Consider the following 23,886-nt stretch of genomic DNA (forward strand, 5'->3'; position numbering starts at 1 on the left):
TGATTTCATTTTGGATATGTGGGCCTGTATTTACTTTCACAACCAAATTTCATCTTTTTTTTTTTTTTTAAGGAAAGACAGAGAGAAGGAAGGAAGGATAGAAGGAAGGAAGGAAGGAAGAAAGGGAAACATTTTTAAACATTTTCTTGTTTTATTGTATTTTGTTTCTTTGTTTTTGTTACATGGGCTGGGGCCGGGAATCGAACCGAGGTCCTCCGGCATAGCAGGCAAGCACTTTGCCCGCTGAGCCACCGCGGCCCGCCCCAAATTTCATCTTTTAAAAATTGAATCAAAGGTCTTAGAATTTATTTTAGAGAAAATGAAGTAGGAGTCCAAAAAATGGATACTGTGGGTCAATGCCTTACAATGTATTTTCATCAAAATGTTCACAGTTTTACTACGTATTTAATGTGGAAATTAATCTTCTACATGTGAATCAGATCATCTGCTCTTTTATTATTTTTAAATCATCTGTCAATCAATATAAATGGCTTAGGCTCTCGATTTAACCTCTGAATTAATCCACAAAATGAAACCAATGACTGCAAGAATCATCATAGGCAAAATCATTGCAAATAGTGATCCTACAACCCATTTCAACTTGTTTTTGACATCTTGAACAGAAAAGGCAGTCATGGCTGGCACGGTATCTTGCCCCGCTTCTGCCTGAAGGTGCCACTGGTGAGGAGAGGATGGAAATGGGTCAGAACAAGCACTGGAGCCATCTCAGGACATGGAGCTTTGCAGACCCTGAAACTTCCTCCTCAGCATCACAAGAGAGGGCCCATCAGCCACAGGGATGGCCCTTATTACAGGAAGTGGTTCAGGATAGTCCTCATCCTGAGTGTGCTGGCAGTTTTGAACCAAAGTGCTTTAATATACCTAGAATCTCTTCTAGTTCTCTGAAAGAAAGCAGCACCAGCAATGCAGAACACTTTCAGGGTAGAGCAGAAAATTTCAGTTGTAAAGCTGAACCCAGCTTGGGAAGTGAGTCCACCTGGACATTACTGCAACATACTTCACAAGAAGTATCCATAAATAATGGAAATAAACACTCCCAGCAAAGCAATGTACTTTGCTTTGTTCTTTCTGAAGGTGTTTCTAGTGAGCAGCTTGAGCCCATTAAGGCTCATGAGAGCATCACATCCTCAGTGTTTCATAGTGAGCAGCATGCTGAGAAGGAACTAGCTCCTGTAAACATGAGTTCTTCTGAATCCCTGATAAACATTAGGACAGAGGTCAGCAGTGGATTGGGATATTTTTACCACAAGTTTTCAGACATTTATAAAGAAGCCAGTAATCACCTGTTAGATGCCGGCACCAGAGTGATGACCCAGGCCTGCCATGTGGGTGGCCTGTGGGATCCACATAGGCTCACCTCCCCTGTAACAACATTCATCAGAAAACTGCCACTTCTGAGACCCTTACTGCTGGACAAGGCCTTAATGTTACTCGTGGCATCATCAGAATCTCCTTTTCCTGAAGCTCATGTGACCAGGAGCAGTGGTGAAGAAGCAGGGAGCCCCTGGGCAGCTGAGAGCGCTTGGCCTCACAGAGCCCCCTTTTTCACAGCTGTAGGTTTACCTGGTTCTCTGCCAAGCTCTGTTGTCTGCCTGGGATATGGAGCTGCTGAAAAGAGCTCTGCCTTTAAGCAGACTCTTGTACAATTCCCAGACCAAATGCTAAAACTTCAAGAGCACCCGTTAGAGGACTTTCTTGAGCATGTGGCCTGTTCCCTACCAGAACCTTTGTGTGACATGAATGAAGTCAAAAGTATTTACTGGCTTGCTGTTGCTAACTGCACAGACCCCAACCCCCAGCCAGCATGTTTGCTTCTGCTTCGTTCAACTTTATATGCTCTCGTTTTGTCAGATAATCCCCTGGGCTCACTGGGCATTTTCCATGCTCTCCCACTCTCTGGATTAAAGGAGATTCAGATCGGCTTCAGTGGACAGAGTCTTCGATTCCTGGGCTCCATAAACGGTCTCTTGCTCACTGTATTTAGTTACAACAAAAACCTGTCTCAGCAGTTGTGCCGTGACCTCCTATGTGTCTTGCTGACAGAGTCTGAGGCTGCTGCCTGCACTGATCATCCTTTGCTCAAGCAAGACCTGGTTCAGCTTTCTCTTGATTGGAAAGCAGAAATCACTGATTTAGTTTTGGCAAATGGAGTCCGGTTTTCATCCAAATTCCAGAATGCTTTGGTTGACATTATTTACTTTCTTCATGGAAATATGGAAGTCAACATTCCCTGTCTGGCAGAGGTGCAGTTATTGCTCTATACAACAGTTGGAGTCGAGGGCGATGGAGGCCAGGGCCATTGCCAGTCATTAGTACTTCTGAATACCCACATTGCACTTGTCAGGGAAGGTGGTGTTTTTCATCCTCCCACCAGGTCTTTAAACATATCTCCTCCCCATGCACAATTTGATGTGCTCAAATGCCGTTCTTTAAAGGAATTCAGGTGTGTTATGGTTCCAGACAAGAAAAATGTATCAAGAGTAGAGCTTGTCTTCTTACAAAAACCCAACCTTGCATTTAGCTCAAGAAAGAGTACTTCTGAACACTCGCAGGAAGCCAAAAATATCCAGTTCGCCACTCCATCATGCCTTCACGGTGGTCAGAATGGGGACCCTGAGGTCTGGAAGTTAACTCTCAATTCACAAGATGAGGCTCTTTGGCTAATCTCACATTTGACAAGATTCTAGGGAGGAGCCTTTAAAAAAGATACTACTACTTTTTGATATCGATAATAAAATGAACCTTATAAAAACAGGCAAGGGAATAGGAATATCTCAGTGTAACTTAGCAATATGGAACAGGGAAAACACAGACCACTAAAATTGAAAATGTAAATATTTTAGATATCTACAATAAATTAAAATTGCTGTTGGCAAAGCACAGGTAAAATATTGTTATCATCACCTTGTTTTATTTTCTTGAAACACACTGTTATAAATGTGGGTCTGCCTCACTATTTGCCAGGTGATTAAAGCCTTTCTGTTTGTGTTTGTTGTTGTGTCAATTTATTGTATGGTGGCTTGGAATCTATCTGCACCTGCTGAATTCCAGCAGGCTAATATGGGCTGCCTGAAAAAATGCCCAGTGTGGCAGTGACATTCATTGACATCCTCTGTTTTAGCTGTGACTAGGAAAGCTATGTAGTAGAGCACATTAGTGATTCAACGAGCTTCTTATAAGGACCCAGGATTTAGAAATGCCCTCCTACCACTATACTACATGGACTCGAGAGAGCGCTGCCTGCTCTGCCATGTCATCTTCATCAGTGAATTGCCCTTTCCTTCTTCTTTGTATCATTCTTGGCTATTCCCTTCCAACTGATGTGATTTCACCTTCTTACTTGTTGGTATTTTTGCTTCCACTCCTCCCCTCCAAAATTTCATTTCTTTCCCTGGAGATTTTGCACTTCTAGGCTGGAAAGCCCCTTCATCTCCAAGTCTAACTCTTTCCAGTGGTTTCTTTATGGTGTCATTAAAATGCTCCATCACCCCAGAAGGTATGCAGCACTTTTCATGGCTGCCTTCCCTCTTGCCACTCACCCAGCCTTTCACTCACAACCTTTGAGGAAAATATTGTGCTGACCTTACTTAGTTTGGTGGCCTCCCTTCTGAGATGAGTGCATGCCCACACCTGCCTTGTGTTATGTCCTCTCTTTGTGAAATGCCATCTGGTCGCCAGTTCCCTTCCTCCTCTGTAAGATGCCTAACACTATCTCTCTCCTCTGACCGACCCTTTCCTCTTTATCCACCTCTGTTCAAAAATCCTATAGGAATCAAGTTACACATTTTTTGTTTTTTATTTTGTCTGATCCTGGATTACTCTGCCAGTGCACTCCCATCTCTCAGTCATGTGTGTTTAGTTAAATTCCAGAGTTTCAGAAGGAAGGAGACATTCCTTTGTACTGTCCCATTCACTCTCCTTCCACTTCCAGCTATGATGATGCTCACCTTGCTGTAGATATTCATTGAATATCGTACCCAGTTGAGTGAGTCACCCATTCCATTAAACCATTAATTTTAACCCTGGCATGAAAGGGTCAGTTTTCTGTCCTGATCATATCTGTGGATAATGGCCAACATGGCTGTTGTAGTTGGCTCTTACTTTCTCTTCCTAAGCAGAAACTAGGACTGTGTCAAAGCATAACACACCTGGAAACCTACTTCTCTTTTTGGCAAGGAATTGCGCATCTTCTCCCTTCCCTCATCAAAGCTAACAACAAGCACCTTAACTTGTTCTACATTTCTTTCATTAATTTGCCCCCCCCTAATTCTGAAGAAAGTGAACAGGAAATGGAGAAAGGCAGAAAATCAGAGAATGACCTATGACCTAAAACTGAGGGCTGCAGCCTGGTTTGCTTTGACTCAGTGGACACTTTTTTTTGAGGCAGTTGGATTCAGTTGTTTATAGGTTGGGTATGTTTTTGACACTTCTGAATACCACCACCACACATACACAGATACTCACCCCCACACACTATTGCTATATACCTAAAGGCTCTGAGTCTGTGATTATCATTGTTAAAATTGGTTAGCTTGCCAAATTCACATTCTTGACTTTGTTCTAGTTTGCTAGCTGCCGAATGCACACACCAGAGACGGATTGGCTTTCAATAAAAGGGGATTTCTTTAGTTAATGTATAGTTATTCAGAGGAGAGGCAGCTAACTTTTGACTGAGGTTCTTTCTTACGTGGAAGGGCACAAGGTGATCTCTGCTGGCCTCTGGGTTCCTGCATCTTTCCCTGGGGTGATTCCTTTCTGAACCTCCAAAGGCCTGGACTGAGCTGCAAGTGCCGAGATGAGGTATGCTGAGCTGCTTGGGCTGTGCTACGTTGAGCGCTCTCATTTAAGCACCAGCCAATTAAATCAAACATCATTCATTAACAGCAGGCATGCCTCTTAGCCGACTACAAATGTAATGAGCAACCGATGAGGTTCATGTACCATTGGTTCATGTGCACAGCAACAGAACTAAGTACCTTCACCTGGCCAAGTTGACACCTGAACCTAACTACCACAACTGGTATGTCCTATTCTATCATGGAAAAAGTTTGTAAACTTCACCATGGTAGTCTTCTACTAATAATCTTTCTCCTAATTAATTTTCACTTTTTTTCAGCTAATACATCTTTTTGGCTTTTAAAAAGGGAAATTTATTAAGTTGCAAATTTACAGTTCTAAGGCCATGAAATTATCCCAGTTAAAGCGAGTCTATAGAAATGTCCAATCTAAGGCATTCAGGGAAAGATACCTTGGTTCAAGAAGGTCGATGATGTTCAGGGTCTCTCTCAGCTGGAGAGACACGTGGTGAACATGGCAGCATCTGCTAGCTTTCTCTCATGGCTTCTTGTTTCATGAAACTCCCCCCAAGGTGTTTTCCTTTTTCATCTCTAAAGGTCTCTGGCTGTATGGGTTCTGTAGCTCTTTCCAAAATATTTACCTCTTAAAGGGCTCCTGTAAGCAACCCCACCTTGAATGGGTGGAGACACAACTCCATGGAAGCTATCTAATTAAAAGTTACCATCTATGATTGGGTGGGTCAGATCTCCTTGGGAACAAACAAAAAGCTCCCAGCTGTCAGCTAATATGTTTTGCATTACTGTTTTTAGTTGTCCTATTCTGTTTTCTCATATATCTTTTATAAGAAAAACAGAATTAATGATCATGAAGAACAGAGAGTGAAATGTAAGATAACAGCAGAAGGAAGCCATGGTTGAAAAAAGGAAGCAATTTAGGACAGTGTGTCATTTCCACAAAGAGTGATAAATATTAAGCAGTCTTGCTTTTCCTCATGGTAGTAAAGAAACAGAATTCCACTATGTATAAATAATTTTTAGTATTTTTTTGTTAGTGGAGCATACAGCAACCATGAGTATTGAGTATTGCATAAAAATAATATTGATAACATCTTCAGTCTGCTTTTTGAACCAAGGATGCCACAATGAGGATTCTGTTCAGATCTTACCACATAATAGAAGAAGCCTACAGCATTCAAATTTCATACATTACTTCTCTCCCCTTAGCACCCTTGAAATAAAAATGGTTTTCAAGTATAAGAGTTAGATTTGCTGTTCACAAAGTATTAAGGTTATTATACTGCAGGCAGAAATTAGCAGTGCAGGGTCTCTGCCACTCTCCATGGTGGCTTCAGTTCTCATCAGTACTTCCCTCTGGATGCACTGGCTTACTCTCCAGTAGTTTTAAACTCACAGGACTGCTATAGTGAAACCGTTGTGAACATTTAAATATTTAACCTAATGTAACACCTTTTCAGTTGTAATGCGTTTCTTAATCAGAAAACATAAGTACATATATACTTTGTTATATGGTATTTTGCATTGTTGTAGTGTAGGCATAAACATTATAACCTAAGACTTGTTAATGCATTCTAGACAATACCTCTTTGAGTGTTTTGAAATAGTCTTTTCAGCTGAATTTGAGTAAAATCCATTTTGCTCACAGCTGCCTGTTTTAAAGACTTGCAGTTGGCAGGGTGAATTTATTTAGTCTTTGTTGAAAAACATTCCAAAACAGCTTGTCTCTTCACTCTCATTACTGAAAAAATTTGTGTGCATCCCTTTGCCTCCAAAGGGAATACTTTGCCTTAGAATACTTAAGAATACTTAAGCCTTACAGCAGTAGTAATTACAGTAATTTTTATTTACATGCTTTTTCCCAGATGATTTAAAGCTTTGTATGGTAAATAGAGTACAGCTTTTATTAGTGCTTCTTTGATAGTCAATCAGTCTTATATTGGATAAACCACTTTCTAATGAGGTCATCCTGTTAATTTAAATACACAGACAACTCTGCCTCATTCCCTAAAATATCTGTTATGATGTTATGATGGATGTTATATCAGTCAGCTATTGCCAAATAACAAACAGCACCCAAAATCCCAGTGGCTTACAAACCAAAGCTTTTATTTCTCAGGCATGATTTGCAAGTAGGTTGAGGTAGCTGTGTTGTAAACTCAGCTAGGATTGCTCTGCTCCGGATGATATGTCATTTTGGGATCTGTATTGATCCCAAATGTATTTGGGACATTGAAAGGACAGTGGCCATGAAAGTGATGACAAGCACAGAATGGCAAGCCCACCCTTGTGAACCTCTGCCTGCATTGTCTGCTAACATCCTATTGGCCAACATAAGTCATGCCATCAAGTCCAAAGTCAAGGGTCAAGGTTGAAAATTCTATCCACTGAGATATGGCATAACTATAGATATATGATATTACTACTGGAAGAAAGCAGAAGTGGGATCATTAATTTATTCTACCACAAATTCAGTATCTCAAGGTCCCCAAGGCTTTGTTGAAGATATAACCCAGATAAAACATATAGGACATGCCCTAATGGAAACAGTCAGGTGATGGGAAGAAGTTATGTCATAGGACCTTTCAATTTACCTTGCTTAATATATCTTCTGAGTCAATCTCTGCTTAAACATCTCCATGGATAGGCTGATCACTGTCTACTTCTGAAGCAGTGTATTCATTGGTGACTGCCTCATTGTTAGATTGTACTTTCCATAATCTTCCTTACAGTGATGTCCCTCTGCAGTGTCTGACCATCCATAGCCCCTGTCTTTGTTTATCTGAGCTGCTATCACAAATACTACACAGTGGTTTTTATTTAACAACAGGAATTTATAGGGTCATGATTTTGAGGCTAGAAGAAGTCCAAAATGAAGATACTGACAAAACTTGTTTTCTCCCAGAGTCTGTATATTTTGGTGCTGGCTGCCACAGTCCTTGGGGTTCCTTCACTTATATCTCTGCTTGCTATCCATGGTAATGTTCTCTTCTTTCTGGCTTCTGTGACTTCCTGGTTCTCTTTAAAAGGTCTTCTCTAATTAAGACCCATCCTCATCTAGTTGGACCACACCTTAAGTAAAAATGACGTTTTCATGTGCTATTTACAGTGGATTCACACCCACAGGAATGCAGATTAAGATTAAAAACATGTCTAAATTTGGGTACATGATTCATTTTACCATAGCACCTTCTTGTAGCAGAACAGAATGAATCTATTACCCAATCACAACCCTCCAAAGAAGACATTCGTTATCTTTCTCACCTCCTTTGATTTTTCTTCTTTTACTCTGGTGCCTTTCATTCTTTCCATTATTTCTTGCCTCAGCAGTTTCTAAACACCACCATCCAATCTCTTGTTGAGGATGCATCCTCTTAATTTGTTAAAGCCTCCTTTATAAGGAACAGTGCTGAATAATCCAGTTGGTGAGAAATTGGTAACTTCTGCTATAAATGCCCTTTCCACCTTTTCTTTTAATTTGAGGTTAAAATCTTTTGTCACTGAAGATGCAGTGGGTTACAATGATGACAACAGTCCCAATGCTGTGCATATGGTGGTTGACAGTTTATAAAGTTCTTTCCTGTGTGTTGTTCCTTTTGATCTCCCTGGGATGGAGGGATTGTTGTCACTGATACCATTTTATACCTAGGAGTTCGGTCTTAAAAATGATCACTTAGTTAAGCACTGGGACTCAAGCCCAGAGCTTCTTATTACAGAATATATATGTTCCTTCCATACTGCCAAAGCTTTTTTTTTTTTGCATGGACAGGCACCAGGAATCGAACCTCGGTCTCTGGCATGGCAGGCAAGAAGTCTGCCTGCTGAGCCACCATGGCCTGCCCTGTCTGGGTAAATTTTTTTAATTGATTTTTTTCCCCATAGGAATGGCTATGCTAGGAATGAATATTTGAAAAAAATTGTTGATTCATCTATAATAACTTTAAATTTTTTTCCTGGAGTTTCATACACTAAAGATTATTTCTCTTTTTATGAGCTGTTTTTTTTCAAGGATTGCCTTACAAGTTTCTTTATTTAGTTGTTGCCTGATACAGAATTTATGTTTACTCACTGCACCTTTAGCTTCTGTAGAAGTAAAGCTGGATACTCTTATAGCATGAATATGATATAGGTAGCCTCAAATGACTTATTTTGCCCCTTTAGTTGGAAGGTTATGCAATATGGCCCCCAGAAACCTGATAAAGGACCCCCATCGACCCACCCAGCTTCCCATTCCTCTTTTTTTTTTTTTTTTTTTTCTGGCCTGGGCAGGCTCTGGGAATCGAACCCGGGTCTCCAGGATAGCAGACAAGAATTCTGCCACTGAACCACCTTCACACCACCCCCCATTCCTTTTTATTTTCTCTTAGATATTACAATTCAGCAAGTTTAAATCAAGACTAGGGCTTAGCAAAAATCTGCAAGTAAAAATGCATAATTGAAGGCATTGTAGAATTAGAAGGAAAAACACCTAATTTTCCCTCCTGAGGGCTTGTTACCAAGGCCTACTGAGGAATTGTTGCCATATTATCAGCTTCTCATACTAGACCCAAATTTAGTCACTTTTAAATCATCATCAGTTTAATGATTAGTTGCTCAGAATTGTTGACCATTAAATGGAGTAATCAGAAAGAGTAGTCTTTCATGATCTACTGAAAGTAGTTTCAAATTTGAATGTTCATCAGATGTCTAATATCTCCCAACTTCGAAACAATGTTGGTCAACTCAGATCCAAATAATCTATTCTGGCTGGAGTCATGGATTCATCGCAGTGCATGCTAAGCCTTCCAAATGTGCCCTAAGGCCCCTAAATGCAGGGCATTCCACAAATACCTGTGTGTAACACAGTTTGTCATTGTCTAGGTAATTTATTCCTAAGGATATATTAAAATAAAGGCAATACTCTTTTATCTGAAAACCTGTATTTCTGTTTCCTGTTGTATTTAATGTTTCACATTAAAGTGAGATAACATGTTAGCATCGTTCCTCCATGCCAGGCGTTTGTTAAGCCCTGACCTTGACAGTTAAGGTCTGCACATGCAGCCATGTGTCAGAGCAAAGTTCCATTCAGCTGTATTTGCTAAGCCTTCCAGGACAGTGTGGTATTAAGACAAGGCCCCTTCACAGCAGAAGCAGTCTCCCCTTCTGGAGGTGGGTTTAAACATATCTTGGCTATTTATAATGCTCGTATTTTATACCTACTTATGAAAATTACTTTTATTCTGTGTTTATTTGAGAATACAACAGATTCCTACCATCTCACCTGCTTCAATTCCCATTCCCACAGTGCAAGGACGAAGTAGGTGCTTGATAAATAGTATTTCCAATTAGAAATATGTATTTATATTTATTTATATAACGTACAGTTGAAGCAAGGAGGTATTAGAAATATACACTATGTGAGAACCAGAGCAAGAAATATTAGGGATTTTGCTAAATCTGATAAAATTCAGGTTTGCCTGTATTTTAGAAGCAAAGTTTGGATATTGTCATAGGACATTAGACAGCAGTCCTCAGGTCTGACCTTGTCACAGTCAAAGTGTATACTGAATTCAACCATCTGTTATTAATTCGAGTGTTTTGGGGGGAGTTTTTATGGCTCTCTTTAGAATTGAACCATTCTGTGCCCTCTGCAGTGATCTGGGTGGATGTTAATACTAATTTCATGTTCTAGCTAATTTCCTTAATTTGCCTATGTTGAAGGAGACAGCCTAAAAGAGAATGAGAAGATTCTAATATGAATATTTAAAATGTAGCCTGTGTTCTGCCTGTTTCTTTTGGCTGAGGTTCTGACTACAGTATTTCACTAACAGTGGAAAAATAGCAAATTTGTTGATACAAGGACGTTATTTCATTAAAAGCAATCAGAGCATATTCCTTTGTATTTTATTGTAAAAGATAATGCTTATGCACAGAAAAATAATCTACCTTACCAATTATATACTTTTCCTTGACCTTTTATTTCTAAACAGAACCATTCCACAATGCATTTACAAATTCCCTAAAGATGTACTTTGTATTTATCTGGAGGATCTGCTTCATTGAGGGGCTTCCAAACACACAGCCTTTCATATTTCTTAACCGCCTCTTATGTGTCATCAGCTTCCCCTTCTGAGTCTAAGAATCTTTTGTGCCATCTGTGGGGAGACTGATTCCTGAATAAGTAATGCCATAGAAATGTAAAAGCTCCCGTAAATAATGGGATCTGCTGTGAGACAGCTCTTCCATGTAGAAGAACCTGGCCGGGTTCAATTCCCAGACCATGCACTTAAAAAAAAAGATTATATTGTAGTTATGACTTAGTGGAAATACATAATTATGATTTCTCTACTTATATTTTTGATCAAATATTTTCCGACTCCTAGGTTGTGTTTCAGTTATGTTTCTGCAGTTCATTTCTCTATATATGACACCAAATATTTTATGAAATCAGTAAGACTAAAGAAACTTTGGTTAGGGTAAGAGAAGGGGACTCTGGTGATATCACTAGTCTGAACAAACTGAATAATTAAGAGAGAAATATTCTTCCCAGAAAAGCACCCAATTACACTTCATCTTCTTATCCTGATGAGGGCAGTGGTTCTTGTATCCAGTCTAGAATTGTTTACTGAAGTTCAAATGCAAGTATGGGTATGCAGTTGGCTGTATCAGATTTAGATGAGCTACATAAACATAAGATCTAGTACCTCCTAGATAACTTCTTCCTACTTCAGTGGTTGAAATTATCTTAGGCAGGAATCTTTTTTATGTAAAAGATATATGAGTCTGAACTTGAAGCAACTTTCTTTTCATTAGGGATTGATTTCCCAATTACATTTTTGGAAATGGAGATCTTTCTAATTGTAAAGTGCCCATGTAATAACAAGAGTATCAGCTAGGGTTTTTATCATACTTTGAAAGTTGTGTTAGAAAAAGAGAAAGTTAGGGTAGCAATGGCCAACTTTATAATATAATCAGTCTAGAGTGTAAAAATAACAAAACAAAACAGCTCTTTGTTTAAAACTTGATGGAGTTGAAGAAATTAAATGTCTTAGAAAATTACAGATACTTTGTAGAAGTTTTGTATTTCCAGGACCTGGCCCTCCTGTGGCACAAACTGGTACTCAGAAAAAGATACAAACATTTGATTCTGTATGCTAATGCTGTCCTTAAAGGAAGGCATTTAATAAAGTTAAGTCCCCCTTACTTAGCTAGCAGAACATACGTGGTTAGTTTTGACCTAAATTCTTCCTCAATAAAATTCATCACACTTAAATAAGTAATGTACACCGTCACAGTTGCTGTCAATTTCCCAACTTTCTAATCCCAGTAAGTTTTTTTTAATAACTTTTTTGTGGTTGTAGAATATAACATATATACAAAACAAAGAAAAACCCAATAGTTTTCAAAGCACTCTTCAATAAATAGTTACAGGAGAGACGGAGAGATTTTTCCATCTAGCTGCTCCAGAACATTGGAAGCTAGAAGGAATAAATATTTTTTTATCATCTCTTGTTTTTTCTCTTTTGTGAAAAATAACATATACAAAAAAGCAATAAATTTCAAAGCACGGCACAACAGTTAGTTGTAGAACAGATTTCTGAGTTTGGTATAGGTTACAATTCCACAATTTTAGGCTTTTACTCCTAGATGTTCTAAGATACTGGAGACTGAAAGAAATATCAGTATAATTATTCAGCACTCATACTTGTTTGTTAAACCCTACCTTCTCTGTATAACTCCACCATCACCTTTGATCTTTCTCTCATTCTTTAGGGGTATTTGGGCTATGCCTAGTCTATCTTTTTCATGTTGGAAGGGCTGCCAATAATAGGGGGTAGGGAGATGGAACTAGCTGATGTTTTAGAAAGGCTGGCCCCTGTAGGTTTCAGGACTTAACTGGACCAGAGACCCATCTGGAAGTTCTAGGTTTCTAGAAAGTTTCACTAGTGCATGGAACTCTTGTGGAATCTTATATATTGCCCTGGGTGTTCTTTAGGATTGGCTGGAATGGTCCTAATTCGGGGTTGGCAGGTTATGACAAATAGCAAGTACTGCAGCTTATACAAGAGCAGCCTCCTGGGTAGCCTCTCAACTCTATTTGAACTCTATCTGCCACTGATGCTTTATTAGTTACACTTCTTTTTCCCCTTTTGGTCAGGTTGGAATTGTTGTTCCCATGGTACCAGGTCTGGATTCATCCTTGGGAGTCATCTCCCACATCACCAGGGAGACTTTCATCCCTGGATGTCATGTCCCACGTAGCGGGAAGGGCAATGATTTCACTTGCAGAGCTGGGCTTAGAGAGAGGGAGGCCACATCTGAGCAACAACAGAGGTCCTCCAGAAGTAACTCTTAGGCATGCTTATAGGTAGTCTAAGCTTCTCCACTACCTACATAAACTTCACAAGAATAAGCCTCATGATCGAGGGCCTGGCCTATTGATTTGGGTATCCCTAAAGTTTGACACAGTACCAGGGGTTTTTCCCTGATGGTAATGTTTAATAGTTCCATATTCTTTCTCCCATCCCTCAGGGGACTTTGCCAGTACTTTTTAATTATCTGCTTAATATACTCTAGGATGCATCCAGGCATTACAATGATCTATACAGGATTAAACGACCTCTTTCTTATTCTGGGTTCCCTTGTTTTAATTGTTCAAATGAGCTATACCAATAGGCTGAATTAGATTATGCACTACAGAAAATTTTAGTTCCAGACCAAATAAGCCTTTCTTCCGCTGATCTCAGACAATATGGTGTGGTTCTAAAATAGAGACATTGTCTTCCTTACCCCTAGGTTCTGAATTACTTTAACCCCAATCTGTTTGGCTTCGTTCTTATCTCTAAATATCAGGTGGCCAATGCTTTTTTTTGTTGCTGTTATGGGCAGGCACTGGGAATCGAACCCAGATTTCTGGCATGGACCAATGCTTTTTGATTATCTGCTTAATATATTCTGGGATATATCTAGGCATACATTAAGCTATACAGGATTAAAGGCCCTCATTTTTATTCTTGGCTCACTGTGCTTCTGTTGTTTAAATGAGCTATCTAGACAGGTTAAGTTAGATTATGTGCCACAGAAAATTTAGGTTTTGGACAAAATAAACCTTTCTTTCTTTGGTCTCAAAGAGTAGGTGAGGTTCTAAAGTACAAACAATGTCTTCCTTACCCCTGTGTTCTGAATTACCTTAATCCTGACCTGATCTCCTTCATTCTTATCTCTGAATACCAGGTTATACATATATAAAACAGTCTCTAAAATCCAGAAATAATAATTACTACTCCATACAAAATGTGACTGCTACAGCAGCTTTCAGTCTAGGCCTCTGTTTTCTTATAAGCATTTTCTAAAAGAGACCATACAATAGTTGCTCTTCTGTTTCTGGCTTATTTTGCCTCACCAATGTCCCACGGGTTCATTCACATCGTTGCATGCCTCATGACTTCGTTCTTTTTTGTAGCAGCACAATATTCAGTCATATTCCACTAAATTTTAATTAGCAAGTTACTTGTTGAGTCTGTCTCTAAGCATAAATCCCACACAGACAGAACTGTTCTGTTCACAGTTGGGTTCCTGCCATATAGTTGGAAGTTGATAAATATTATGCCCATTTTCTTAAAGGAGGAAACTGGAGTACAGAGATGGTAAGTAACACTTACTCTGAGACCAAGTCCTAGAGCTAGGATTGAGTTCTGAGTCTTCCTCTTTTCTCTCTCTGAGTCTCAGAAGCGAATACCACCTGGAATCCCACATTCTTTCCCTGTGGTTGCTTCAGGGATGCAGTAAATGGAGAGTTAATTTCCAGGTATATTACACTTACTGATATTACCGTCTACCGTCTACACCTTTTTGAAAACCAGTAGTATATTTTATCTTGAAAGATTCAAATATGTAAATGGAGATATCCCTAGGCAATATTGCGGAAATGCTGAAAAATTTGCCTTTCACAATCTCTTTCTCAGTATTTATTTATGTATGTATGACAACTACATGCCTCAAGTGACAGAAGTCTAGTAGATAGGTTTGAAAGAAAGCTAATAATGATCCCTCAACGGAGTCTTTTTATGCTTAAGAAATTTTTTCCATTACTGTTCCTGGTTGCTTGAAGGAAAAAAATTGCCTTTCTTCTTTCCTTCCTTTCCTCATTCTCTCCTCTTAGAACTGAGCTCATAATTGTGCAAAAACAGTATCTCACTCAGCTGCAATGTTGGCCTTTTTGTCTATTGAACAAGGTGTGTCCAGGTGCCTACTACGGTAATGCTTTCTAAGGTCTTTCCTTCTCAAATGGTATTTGAGTTGCAGTGGTTGCTTGAAATATCTTTTCAACTTTTGGCTGAGGTTGCCCCAGGCTATAGTGTGTTTGTTATCCCCCGACTCCCAACACAAAGATACACATACACACACACACATATATATGTACATACTCTGAAACAAATTGATTTCACAAAACTTCGTGTCAGATCTGGAACAGAGATTATGTTCCTACTTGAGAAACTAAATTACTAAGCATGACGTACAAGGGATCAGGGTTGAGCCAACAGAGCAAGAACCACATGGCTAAGCTATGGCACTTCTAAGTCAAAGACAGTTCTTAACATTAAATATGTTCTTTGAAAAGAAATAAAAACACTAATTTATATCTCTGCCTTTTCACCTTTAAATAGATGAACATAGTCCATGTTTTGGGGATTGCCTCATTTAAAGAAATTTGGAAAGGAACTTTCAGCGACTATTACATCCAGTGAGAGACCTCCTTTTTAAGATTTTCACTATGGTTTTTTTTTTTTTTTTTTTTTTTTTTAAATGGGCAGGCACTGGAACTCGAACCCAGGTCCTCTGGCATTGCAGGCAAGCATTCCTGCCTGTTGAGCCACCGTGGCCCGCCCTCCACTATGGTTTTTGATGCCAGAGACAACTAAATAGACACGATTGTTGGTGGTCAACATAAGCAATTAATGGTTCTTGTCTTGAATGACCAGACAAATGGGGAAAAATTTAAATGCTCTAAAAAATTTTGGTTTCTTCATATCATGCCAAAATGCTTACACTGTCAGCCACATTAAAAGCAGTAAGCTCAAACCGATTGTATGCTTTTCCATCATCCAAATGTTTGAGCTTTCATGTACACAGCTCGGTTGGGCCATCCAGTTGTACCAGGCTGAGAATCCAAATGCCTGTTACCCCTGCCTGCCTGGGAGAAATGGGAATTTCTGCCCACTGATTTCTTTTCAGTAACATAGTGGGTTTCACTTCCTAATCTGAAGTTTCCCTCTTCTTAAATTCTTGTATGTTTGAAGCTCCATTTATCTCAGATAGATGAAATTATTTCAGAATTTCCTCATAGTAGTATAGCATAGTGGTGACAAAGATGAACCTTAGATTAGCCAAAGCTCGAGTCCGGCTCTACCATTTACCTTCATCAGGTACCTAAATTGTCAGTTTTGGGCCCCTTCTCTGATCAATAGGGTTAATAAAGGTTAATACCTCATACTGCTACTAATTAAAAAAAAAATTTTATGTTTTCTAAAGTCCTAGATTAGATTAGTGCAAATGATTAAGATTGTTCAAAGATCCCCCCCCACACACAAACACACTGAAAAGAACTCATTTTGAAGATTTATTGTTTCCATAATGCCTCTTACTCAACCCCTGTCTGACTTCCCACCATCCAGATCATAAATATATGTCAGAGCCAAGATTATTAATCAAATGGAACCTAAGAAAATTCTTGGGATTTTTTTAAATTGTGGTTTAAAGAGATTTCCACACTATGCTGGCTTAGAAGTTAAAAATGACCTAAATTTGAACAAAATCTCCATCTTTTGCTTTTTTAGATTCATGTATAGTAGTCTGTGAAGAAAGTAAGAAGTTTGTTAGTGAAGATTTTCCAGACTGGTTTACACCAAGTTATGAAAAGTCAGGATATATAATCTGTCCCTTTTTCACTTGTTCTTCTAAATTAGAAAGAACTTCAAAGCCAAACAACATTTTGAAGTGCTTTTGCCCTAACGTTTCGGAGTAGTCTTCCCAAAGAAATGGTCTTTGTTATGAGAGAGACTTAGCATTTTTCTTTCAAAGGAAACCATCATTTTTCTAAATAAACTACTGGTTTTATGTTCTTTTCTCTACTTGAAACACATTTTCTCCCTCCTGTGCAAGCAGGGCATTTGCAGTGGAGTGATCTTGCTTTCTCTTTGTTCTCCCTGTCTGATGTGCCTTTGATAGCGGCTGGTTTCTCGCTCTTTCGGAGCAAGTCCAGACGACCTGAAGAACCCAATTAAAATTAGTATTCCACGCTATGTTCTCTGCGGACAAGGAAAGGATGAGCACTTTGAGTTTGAGGTCAAGGTAAGTGTCTCTTCTTTAACTTTCTAGAATGGATGTTTGAGGCTATACAGTGCTTGCTCTGTCTTTTCTGTAAAAGGTGGTAAAGCTACATGTGAGTATCTTACTGTGTAGGACATTGGTCACACTGCTTTCCAAACTTGTGAAACTCTGGACTGTAGAACCTAGAGGGAAGTTATCCCCTACCAGATAGCGATAGATGGAGAGACAAACAGACATGGACGTGATAGGAACGTCCAGCAATTTGCCCAGGATTTTCCTGGTTTTAGTATTGAAAATCCCTCAGTCCCCAGCAAACCAGGACAGCTGATAACACTACTCATGAGCTTAGGCTCAGTTCTCTTATCTATAAAATGAGAGTAATACTTACTTACATCACAGGAATATCAGTGCACATGAAGTGCTGAGTGCAGGGGCTGGTACATAATAAGTAATAAATCATAACTGTTGCTGTTATCACTATTGCTCCACTGTTGTTGTTGTCGTTTCTATTATTATTAATTAAGAAGCTGTCCTAGTCTGTTTCAGGCATTATTTGATTTATACAACTTTTCAGGAAGAGATGGGTCCCTGTTTCCTTACATCATGCTTTGCAAAGTAATGACTTCATCTTTACTTTATTTTTCATTGACTCATATCATTAAATGTTGCTGGCCACTGTCCCCTCTTCAAGAAGGAAGAATTAATGATGAATCAAACCTTTTCATTTTCATGGATAGGTGAGGGTACTGAGGTAATGCAGTCCACCAGGGTCAACAGGGTATGAAAGTGTAAGAGTATTCTTAGAGGTGGTTTTGTTCAGATAAACACCAGGTTGGGAGCTGGGGTGCTGAGTTCTGTAGCCTCTGCTCTCCCACAGCTTATTGAGTGTAGCCTCAGTTTTCCTCCATAGTGAAATGAAGAGTTTGTATGACACCAGTGGTTTCCAAATTTCTTCTTACTTCCCTTTATTCAAAGATTCTTAGGCGGAAGGGTGCTGTAGAAAGCTGATAAGCATGGGAGTGTGGCAAAGGGGAGGCAAAGAGGAGGAAGCCAACCTTCCGCCATCTTCCCAACTCCTGATGTACCTCAGGGGGCCTCTGGGCTCAGGACCCCCCTTCCTTTAGGCACTCATGGTCCTTCGGTCTTCCTGAGGAAGCAGTGCAAAATAAGTAACTTCTTTTCTGATTACAGATTTCTACATTTTTATTTTCATACACGGTTTTGACTTTTTCCCCCTTTCTGTTTTCAGATCTGGGCATTAATTTATATATTTGAGGTTTGTGTTTATAAGGCATGATGCCTGTGTGTTTTTCTTGCAGCTTAACTTTACTGGCCAGATTCCATGGTTTCTTTGGAAAATATTGTACCCTTTTCTTAATTCAGTACATCCTACTGCTCCTGATGTACTGCTTAATTCCAGTTTCTTTCTTTTTGAGTCATTCTCGACCATTCCAAAATAGTGTATGTGCATGCATGTGTATAGGTCTATTTTTACATTTGTATATAATGTTCTATTCACATATAAAAATAGTTTCTGCAAGAGGGAATTTTGTAGTAAAGATTGGATTTCACCAGCTCAGAATTTGCTTTCTCTAAAACAGAACTTATAGCCCTGGAAGACATTAGTTAGTACATGGATTTATTTTATTTTAATAGGTAACTGTTTAAATAAAATAAAATTATTAAATTGATTTCACAAATAAAGCTTAAAACAGATAAAGGAGACCTTTAATTTCTTTAAACTGAGTTAATTTAAATAAAAATTGAAAGCAAATAAAATAGTACAAGTGGAAGGCAGATCTGGCAGACTTTGTAAAGCTATTATTGAAAAGGCAAGTTGGAATAAGAAAGAAAATTTGAAAAAAGTTGTATAGGGTCTTTCAGAATCAAGGTTTTCCTTTCAAAATAGTTAACATCCAAATCCAAAGAGTTTTCCACTCTTTGAACTTATCAAAGCCCCCGCCCCTCCCCCCCCAAAAGTGTTCAGTGTTCAGTTTCCTTTTTTCACTTGTCTTGTGTGCTGCAATCCTTAGCAGCAGGAGTGGCCTGGTAACATTTGCCTGGAGTCTTCCTCTTTCTGCATTTAGGGAGGGCCTCTGAATGCATTCCCAGATGTTGTGTCTCCTGGAAGAGGGCCTTTTGCTGTGGAGAGACCCTATCACAGGAATATCAGGGCCTTGTATTAGAAACAATCACATCCTAGGTGAATATACTACCCTTCTGCATAGCAAAACAGACTCAAGTGGCCTAGCACCAGGCAAAGGCAGAGCTGTTAGCCGTGGTACACCATGTGGGGTCCAGTCTCCTCCAGGAAGGCTGAGCACACTGCAACCTTCTCTGTGAAGTGGGCACAGTAAATCCTCCCAACTACGCTGGTGTGAGGAGGATACGATTTATATATGCAAAGTGCTTAGAACATGCCTGCCACATCCTAAATGCTGGTGTATGTTTGCTTTTAAAACTAAAGAGGTTTAGGGAATGAGGGTTATTTTGTCTTTAGAATTCCCTTAATAACTTTTGACATGCCATTGTGTCTTTATGTGGGTTTTTAATTTTCATTTTTAAAAATTTTTGGTTATTTTTGGTGTGCCAACCTTCTCCATCTATCACTTGGAAATTTTATCTATAGGCAATGTTTTCTAGAAGAAATAGTCTCAATTAGGGTAATACTTTGTCTACTGCTAAATTCTACTCTTGGAAAACCAAGAAGGCAGAGGTGAAAAGTTTTCTTTTAAAAAGAGACTGTCCTAGTTAGATTTAGGCCTTTTTTTGAAGGAGACACTGATGTTAATGCATATTGATATTTTATATTATTTCATTTTATACTTTAGAATCAATCCTTGCTGCATCTCTTTAAAAATGAAAAAAAAAATCAGGTTTTTTTCCCCATGTTTTCCCAAGATGGTCTTAAACATCTGTAAGATAGCCCACTTCCAGGAGCCTGACTGCACATAGCAAGGCCCTGTGCCCATTTGTATTCCACATGGCAGGGTCCTGACTCCCCACTGGTGGCAGAACCCAGTGACTGTGAAGCTTACTGGTGGCCAGCTGACTGAACATACAAGGCACCTGGGAAGGGTCTCTGCTCACTGAGTTGACATGGCAAGCCCAGGAGAGTCTGGAAAGTAGACAGCATGTAGAGGCGGGCTGCACCTGCTTTCTCCTTTTCTCAGCTTCTCTCACTCTCTGCCTCCCTGCCCTTTTCTGCTTGCCCATTCCTCATATAGAGTTAATCAGTCATTTAATCATTCATTCTTCCTGGCAATTTTCATTTTAAACCCCAGTCTGGTAGCCCCAATCCTCTCTCTTTATTGCCCAGTGAAATGCTGATGAGCCTTGTGAGAGGAATATTTGAGATGTGGCACAGGAAGTGGAATGTAAGAGGAGGGATGGAGAGAGCAGGGCCTCACAGATGCTTATGAAGTGGGCATCCTTCATCGCAAGGCTTTAAAGTAAGAAAAGTAGAGTTGTTCATTAAACTAATACATTTAATTCAAAAGGACTACCTTGTATTCCTTCTTTATTTGGGGAGATTATGAAGTAACTGTGTGGTAATAGATAAATAGATGGGTTTTGTTTGTATTTAGGGCACATTAAATATTTTAAAAACAACTTTGTCAAGATATAATTTATGTACAGTAAAATGCACACATATAAGTGTCATTAATAAGTTTTAACCTAAGTAATCACCCATGAAAATACCATCCCCAATTAAGATTTTAGACTATTTCAGTCTCCCCAGAAAGATTCCTGAACCCCTTTGCAATCAACGTTCTCCTTCAGCCTCCAGGCAAACATTCTTATGCTTTCTGATTAGCTGGGTTTGTTCTAGAATATCACACAGCAGTTACTTTTTTGTCTGGCTGCTTTCGCTTAGCATGATATTTTGGAGACTCATCCCTGTAATTGAGTATAGTAGTAATTTGTTTCTTTTTATTGCTGTGTAGCATTCTATTATATAAATATATCACAATTTGTGTATTTCTTTCTTTCTTGTTAATGTTGTTTGTTTTAATGGTCTTATCTGACAGTCCAGAAAATTATCATCTCTGTGTTGCCCATCCCCTTCATTTTACTCATCCCTGAAGGACATCCGCCTGGGTCAGGGCCTCGTTTCCCACGACCCTTGATGTTATACCTTCCAGTAACTCTATGTAGTCATGCCCATATGCTGGAAAGAGATGTGTAGTCTCTTCACTGATGTCAGAAATGAGGCAAGAAAGCCAAAGTACACCAGACTCATGCATCTCTGAGAAGAACAGAGGTAGACTGGACTGAATATTGCTGAATGTCACCCACTGATTAGCAGTAAGCATCTATAAAGCATGTGCTTGCTCTACACTGAGGCTGTCACAAGTGGTACCACTGACTGGAATATGACAGTTGTCTTTGCTTACTTCAGATGCTTTCAGTGACTGATACATGAGATCAGTTACACTGTGTTATGCCTGCCATTTTCAGTTAGTTAGGACCAGACTGGGTTAAATTTCATTTTTAAATTACATTTCATCATGGTTTAAAACATCAGCCTGAGAAAACTGTGGTTAAGGCTAACAGAGGCTGTCTTACTCTTATGTCACAGAAAAAAATGTAATGTTTCCAACTTTGTTTAAACCCCCTGCCTCTTAACTTAAATATTAACTTAGTGTATTTGGTTTTTTGTTTGTTTGTTGGTTTGCTTGGGCAGACACAGGGAATTGAACCCGGGTCTCTGGCGTGGTAGGCAAGAACTCTGCCTGCTGAGCCACTGTGGTCTGCCCCGAGCCACCATGGCCCGCCCAGAGCCACAATGGCCCCCTCTATATTTGTTTTTAATATTTTATTTCCTGAAAGATTTTATTCCAGTGAAAAATGCAAGTACTCTTTACAAGAGGTTGTCTACTAGATTCTTCTTAGGTGAGTGGCATCCTCAGTGTTGCCTCTCTTTTCCTCTTCCTCCTCCCATCACCTTACCCTCTTCATCTCCTATTCCTTTCCTCGAAAGTATCACAGGTAGTATTTTCTTTTTTCAGTCACTGCTGTGTTTACTGTGGGCTTCCCCGGTAGAATGTAAACTCTTGGACCCTCATCACTGGATCTCCAGCCCCTCATACAGGACATGGCTGATAGGATTCCTCAGCTGTATAACCTGTGGAAGCCCAATCCCCAGGGGTTTCTCACTGGGCATCACCTGTTTTCAGCTTCAGGAATTGGCTAAGGAATCACCTGCCCTTTGCAAACAATCTGTCAGTACTGATGGAATCCACCATTGATTAGTCATCTTGCCTGTAGCCCTTCTTCATGGTGTGATTGACTACCTGACCAGCCATCCAGTGTGAGTGTGGGCCAGTTGAGTCCAATAATGCCCATCTTTCCCACCTAAACCCTCCCTCCAATACACAAAACATTCACAAACCTCCTGGGTGTGGTCAACTTCCAACACCCATGACTAATTTAGTTTAGTTGTGTTTTGACTCATCTTCACAGAGAGGTGGACCTCTGTGCTCACTGTCTATCCTCTGTGCCCACTGTCTACCCTGAACTCCTGGTTACCCTCCAGCCCCTTGTTCCTGGAAGCTTATATTGTAGTAAGATCTCCTTTATCAGGAGCCCTCTGACATCCTAGTCACATTCCCATTTATGCTGTGCAGGAAAGGTTAGGTCCCTGCCTTTGCTTACGTAGCTCCAGGAGGTCAGGCTTTTTGGCCAGTGCCCCTAGGGGCAATTTGGTCCCCTTGCAGAGAGGACCTTGAGCACATAATGTCCAAATCAAAACCTTCCCTAATTTTAATTATCTGAATTTCTTAAAAGGACCATAGTAGCAGTCTTTTCCTAATACCTCAAAATGACACACCTCACGTTGTCCCCTAACTCCTCGTTGGTGGCTTGAGAAGGAGGGAGAAGCAGATAAAACAGCAGTAATGAATGATAGCTAGAAAGTATAACCTCAAGGAAGTTTTCCAGACCAACACTTCTAGGCTACTGGTGAATAGTGATTGAGTTTCCTAGTCCATGGCTATCATTTCTTTTTTCACATATACATATTTAGTTGTGAGCTCCCCTTCTCATTTTAGTTAATCCTGTCCTGAGGATATGCTCAGCCCTCCCTAAACAGAAGAGCCCTGAAGGTGAGATGCTGTCAATTGCAAAACTACAGGGTGGCAGTTCGAGTTGGGATCTTGCTGTTTATAGTGATGGACTTCATAACGTGAACCACACTACCAGGGAATGAAGAAAAATTATAGGCAGTGTTAACTTAAAGCCACAGGAGCAGACTGCCAGGCTGAAAATGGGTTTTATGTGACCTGAACACAGTTTAAAAAGTCTGAATGACTTGTCAGCATGTAAAAATGGGAAAATATGACCTAGAAATTCAGATTTCCCAAGTTCTTGTAGAAAGGAAGAAGATGTGGGACTCCTGGGCTAACATGCCTACCTGACAGCAGTTGGCTAGCATCACGCAGCAGTTGCTCTTTGGGTGGCGTCTGTGCGGTCCACTCTGGAGTCCTCCCTGTCCTGCAGGAGTTTGCCTGGTTGGAATGGCAGCCTCCAGGTACACTCTCAGGCTAACAATCTCAGAGAAACGGTGCAGGAAGGCTCACAGACCAAACTGAGTCTCTAATCATTCATTTTATTAAATCAGTTTAAAATATGCACAGAGAGAAGTAAAGAATAGAGTAGATTGGCACAACGAGGGCAGGGCATGCAGGTGGTGAACTAAACTGTGCTTGCATGTCCTGGGTTACACAGTGCTTACATGTCCTCT

The 23,886-nt window shown here is 39.8% G+C and overlaps 1 protein-coding gene across 11 annotated transcripts in view; it reads left to right on the forward strand.

Moving 5' to 3' along the window:
- The window catches only part of KIF16B (kinesin family member 16B), a 370,689-nt gene that overhangs the window by 231,991 nt on the left and 114,812 nt on the right, over window positions 1-23,886 (forward strand). For 6 of the 11 annotated variants that reach the window (XM_077115060.1, XM_077115069.1, XM_077115063.1 and 3 more), the window contains one exon: window positions 624-14,644. The exons of 1 other annotated variant lie outside the window; for it this stretch is intronic. In XM_077115060.1, the coding sequence (XP_076971175.1) occupies window positions 624-2,708 (2,085 nt within the window). In that variant the 3' untranslated portion in view covers window positions 2,709-14,644. Of the gene's footprint in view, window positions 1-623; window positions 14,645-17,039; window positions 17,163-23,886 lie in introns of those variants that run through there. 4 more of the 11 variants (XM_077115078.1, XM_077115081.1, XM_077115084.1 and 1 more) reach the window with 1 other exon arrangement.

This window comes from Tamandua tetradactyla, chromosome 1, assembly GCF_023851605.1.
Source record: "Tamandua tetradactyla isolate mTamTet1 chromosome 1, mTamTet1.pri, whole genome shotgun sequence".
In the NCBI taxonomy this organism is placed as follows: Eukaryota; Metazoa; Chordata; class Mammalia; order Pilosa; family Myrmecophagidae; genus Tamandua; species Tamandua tetradactyla.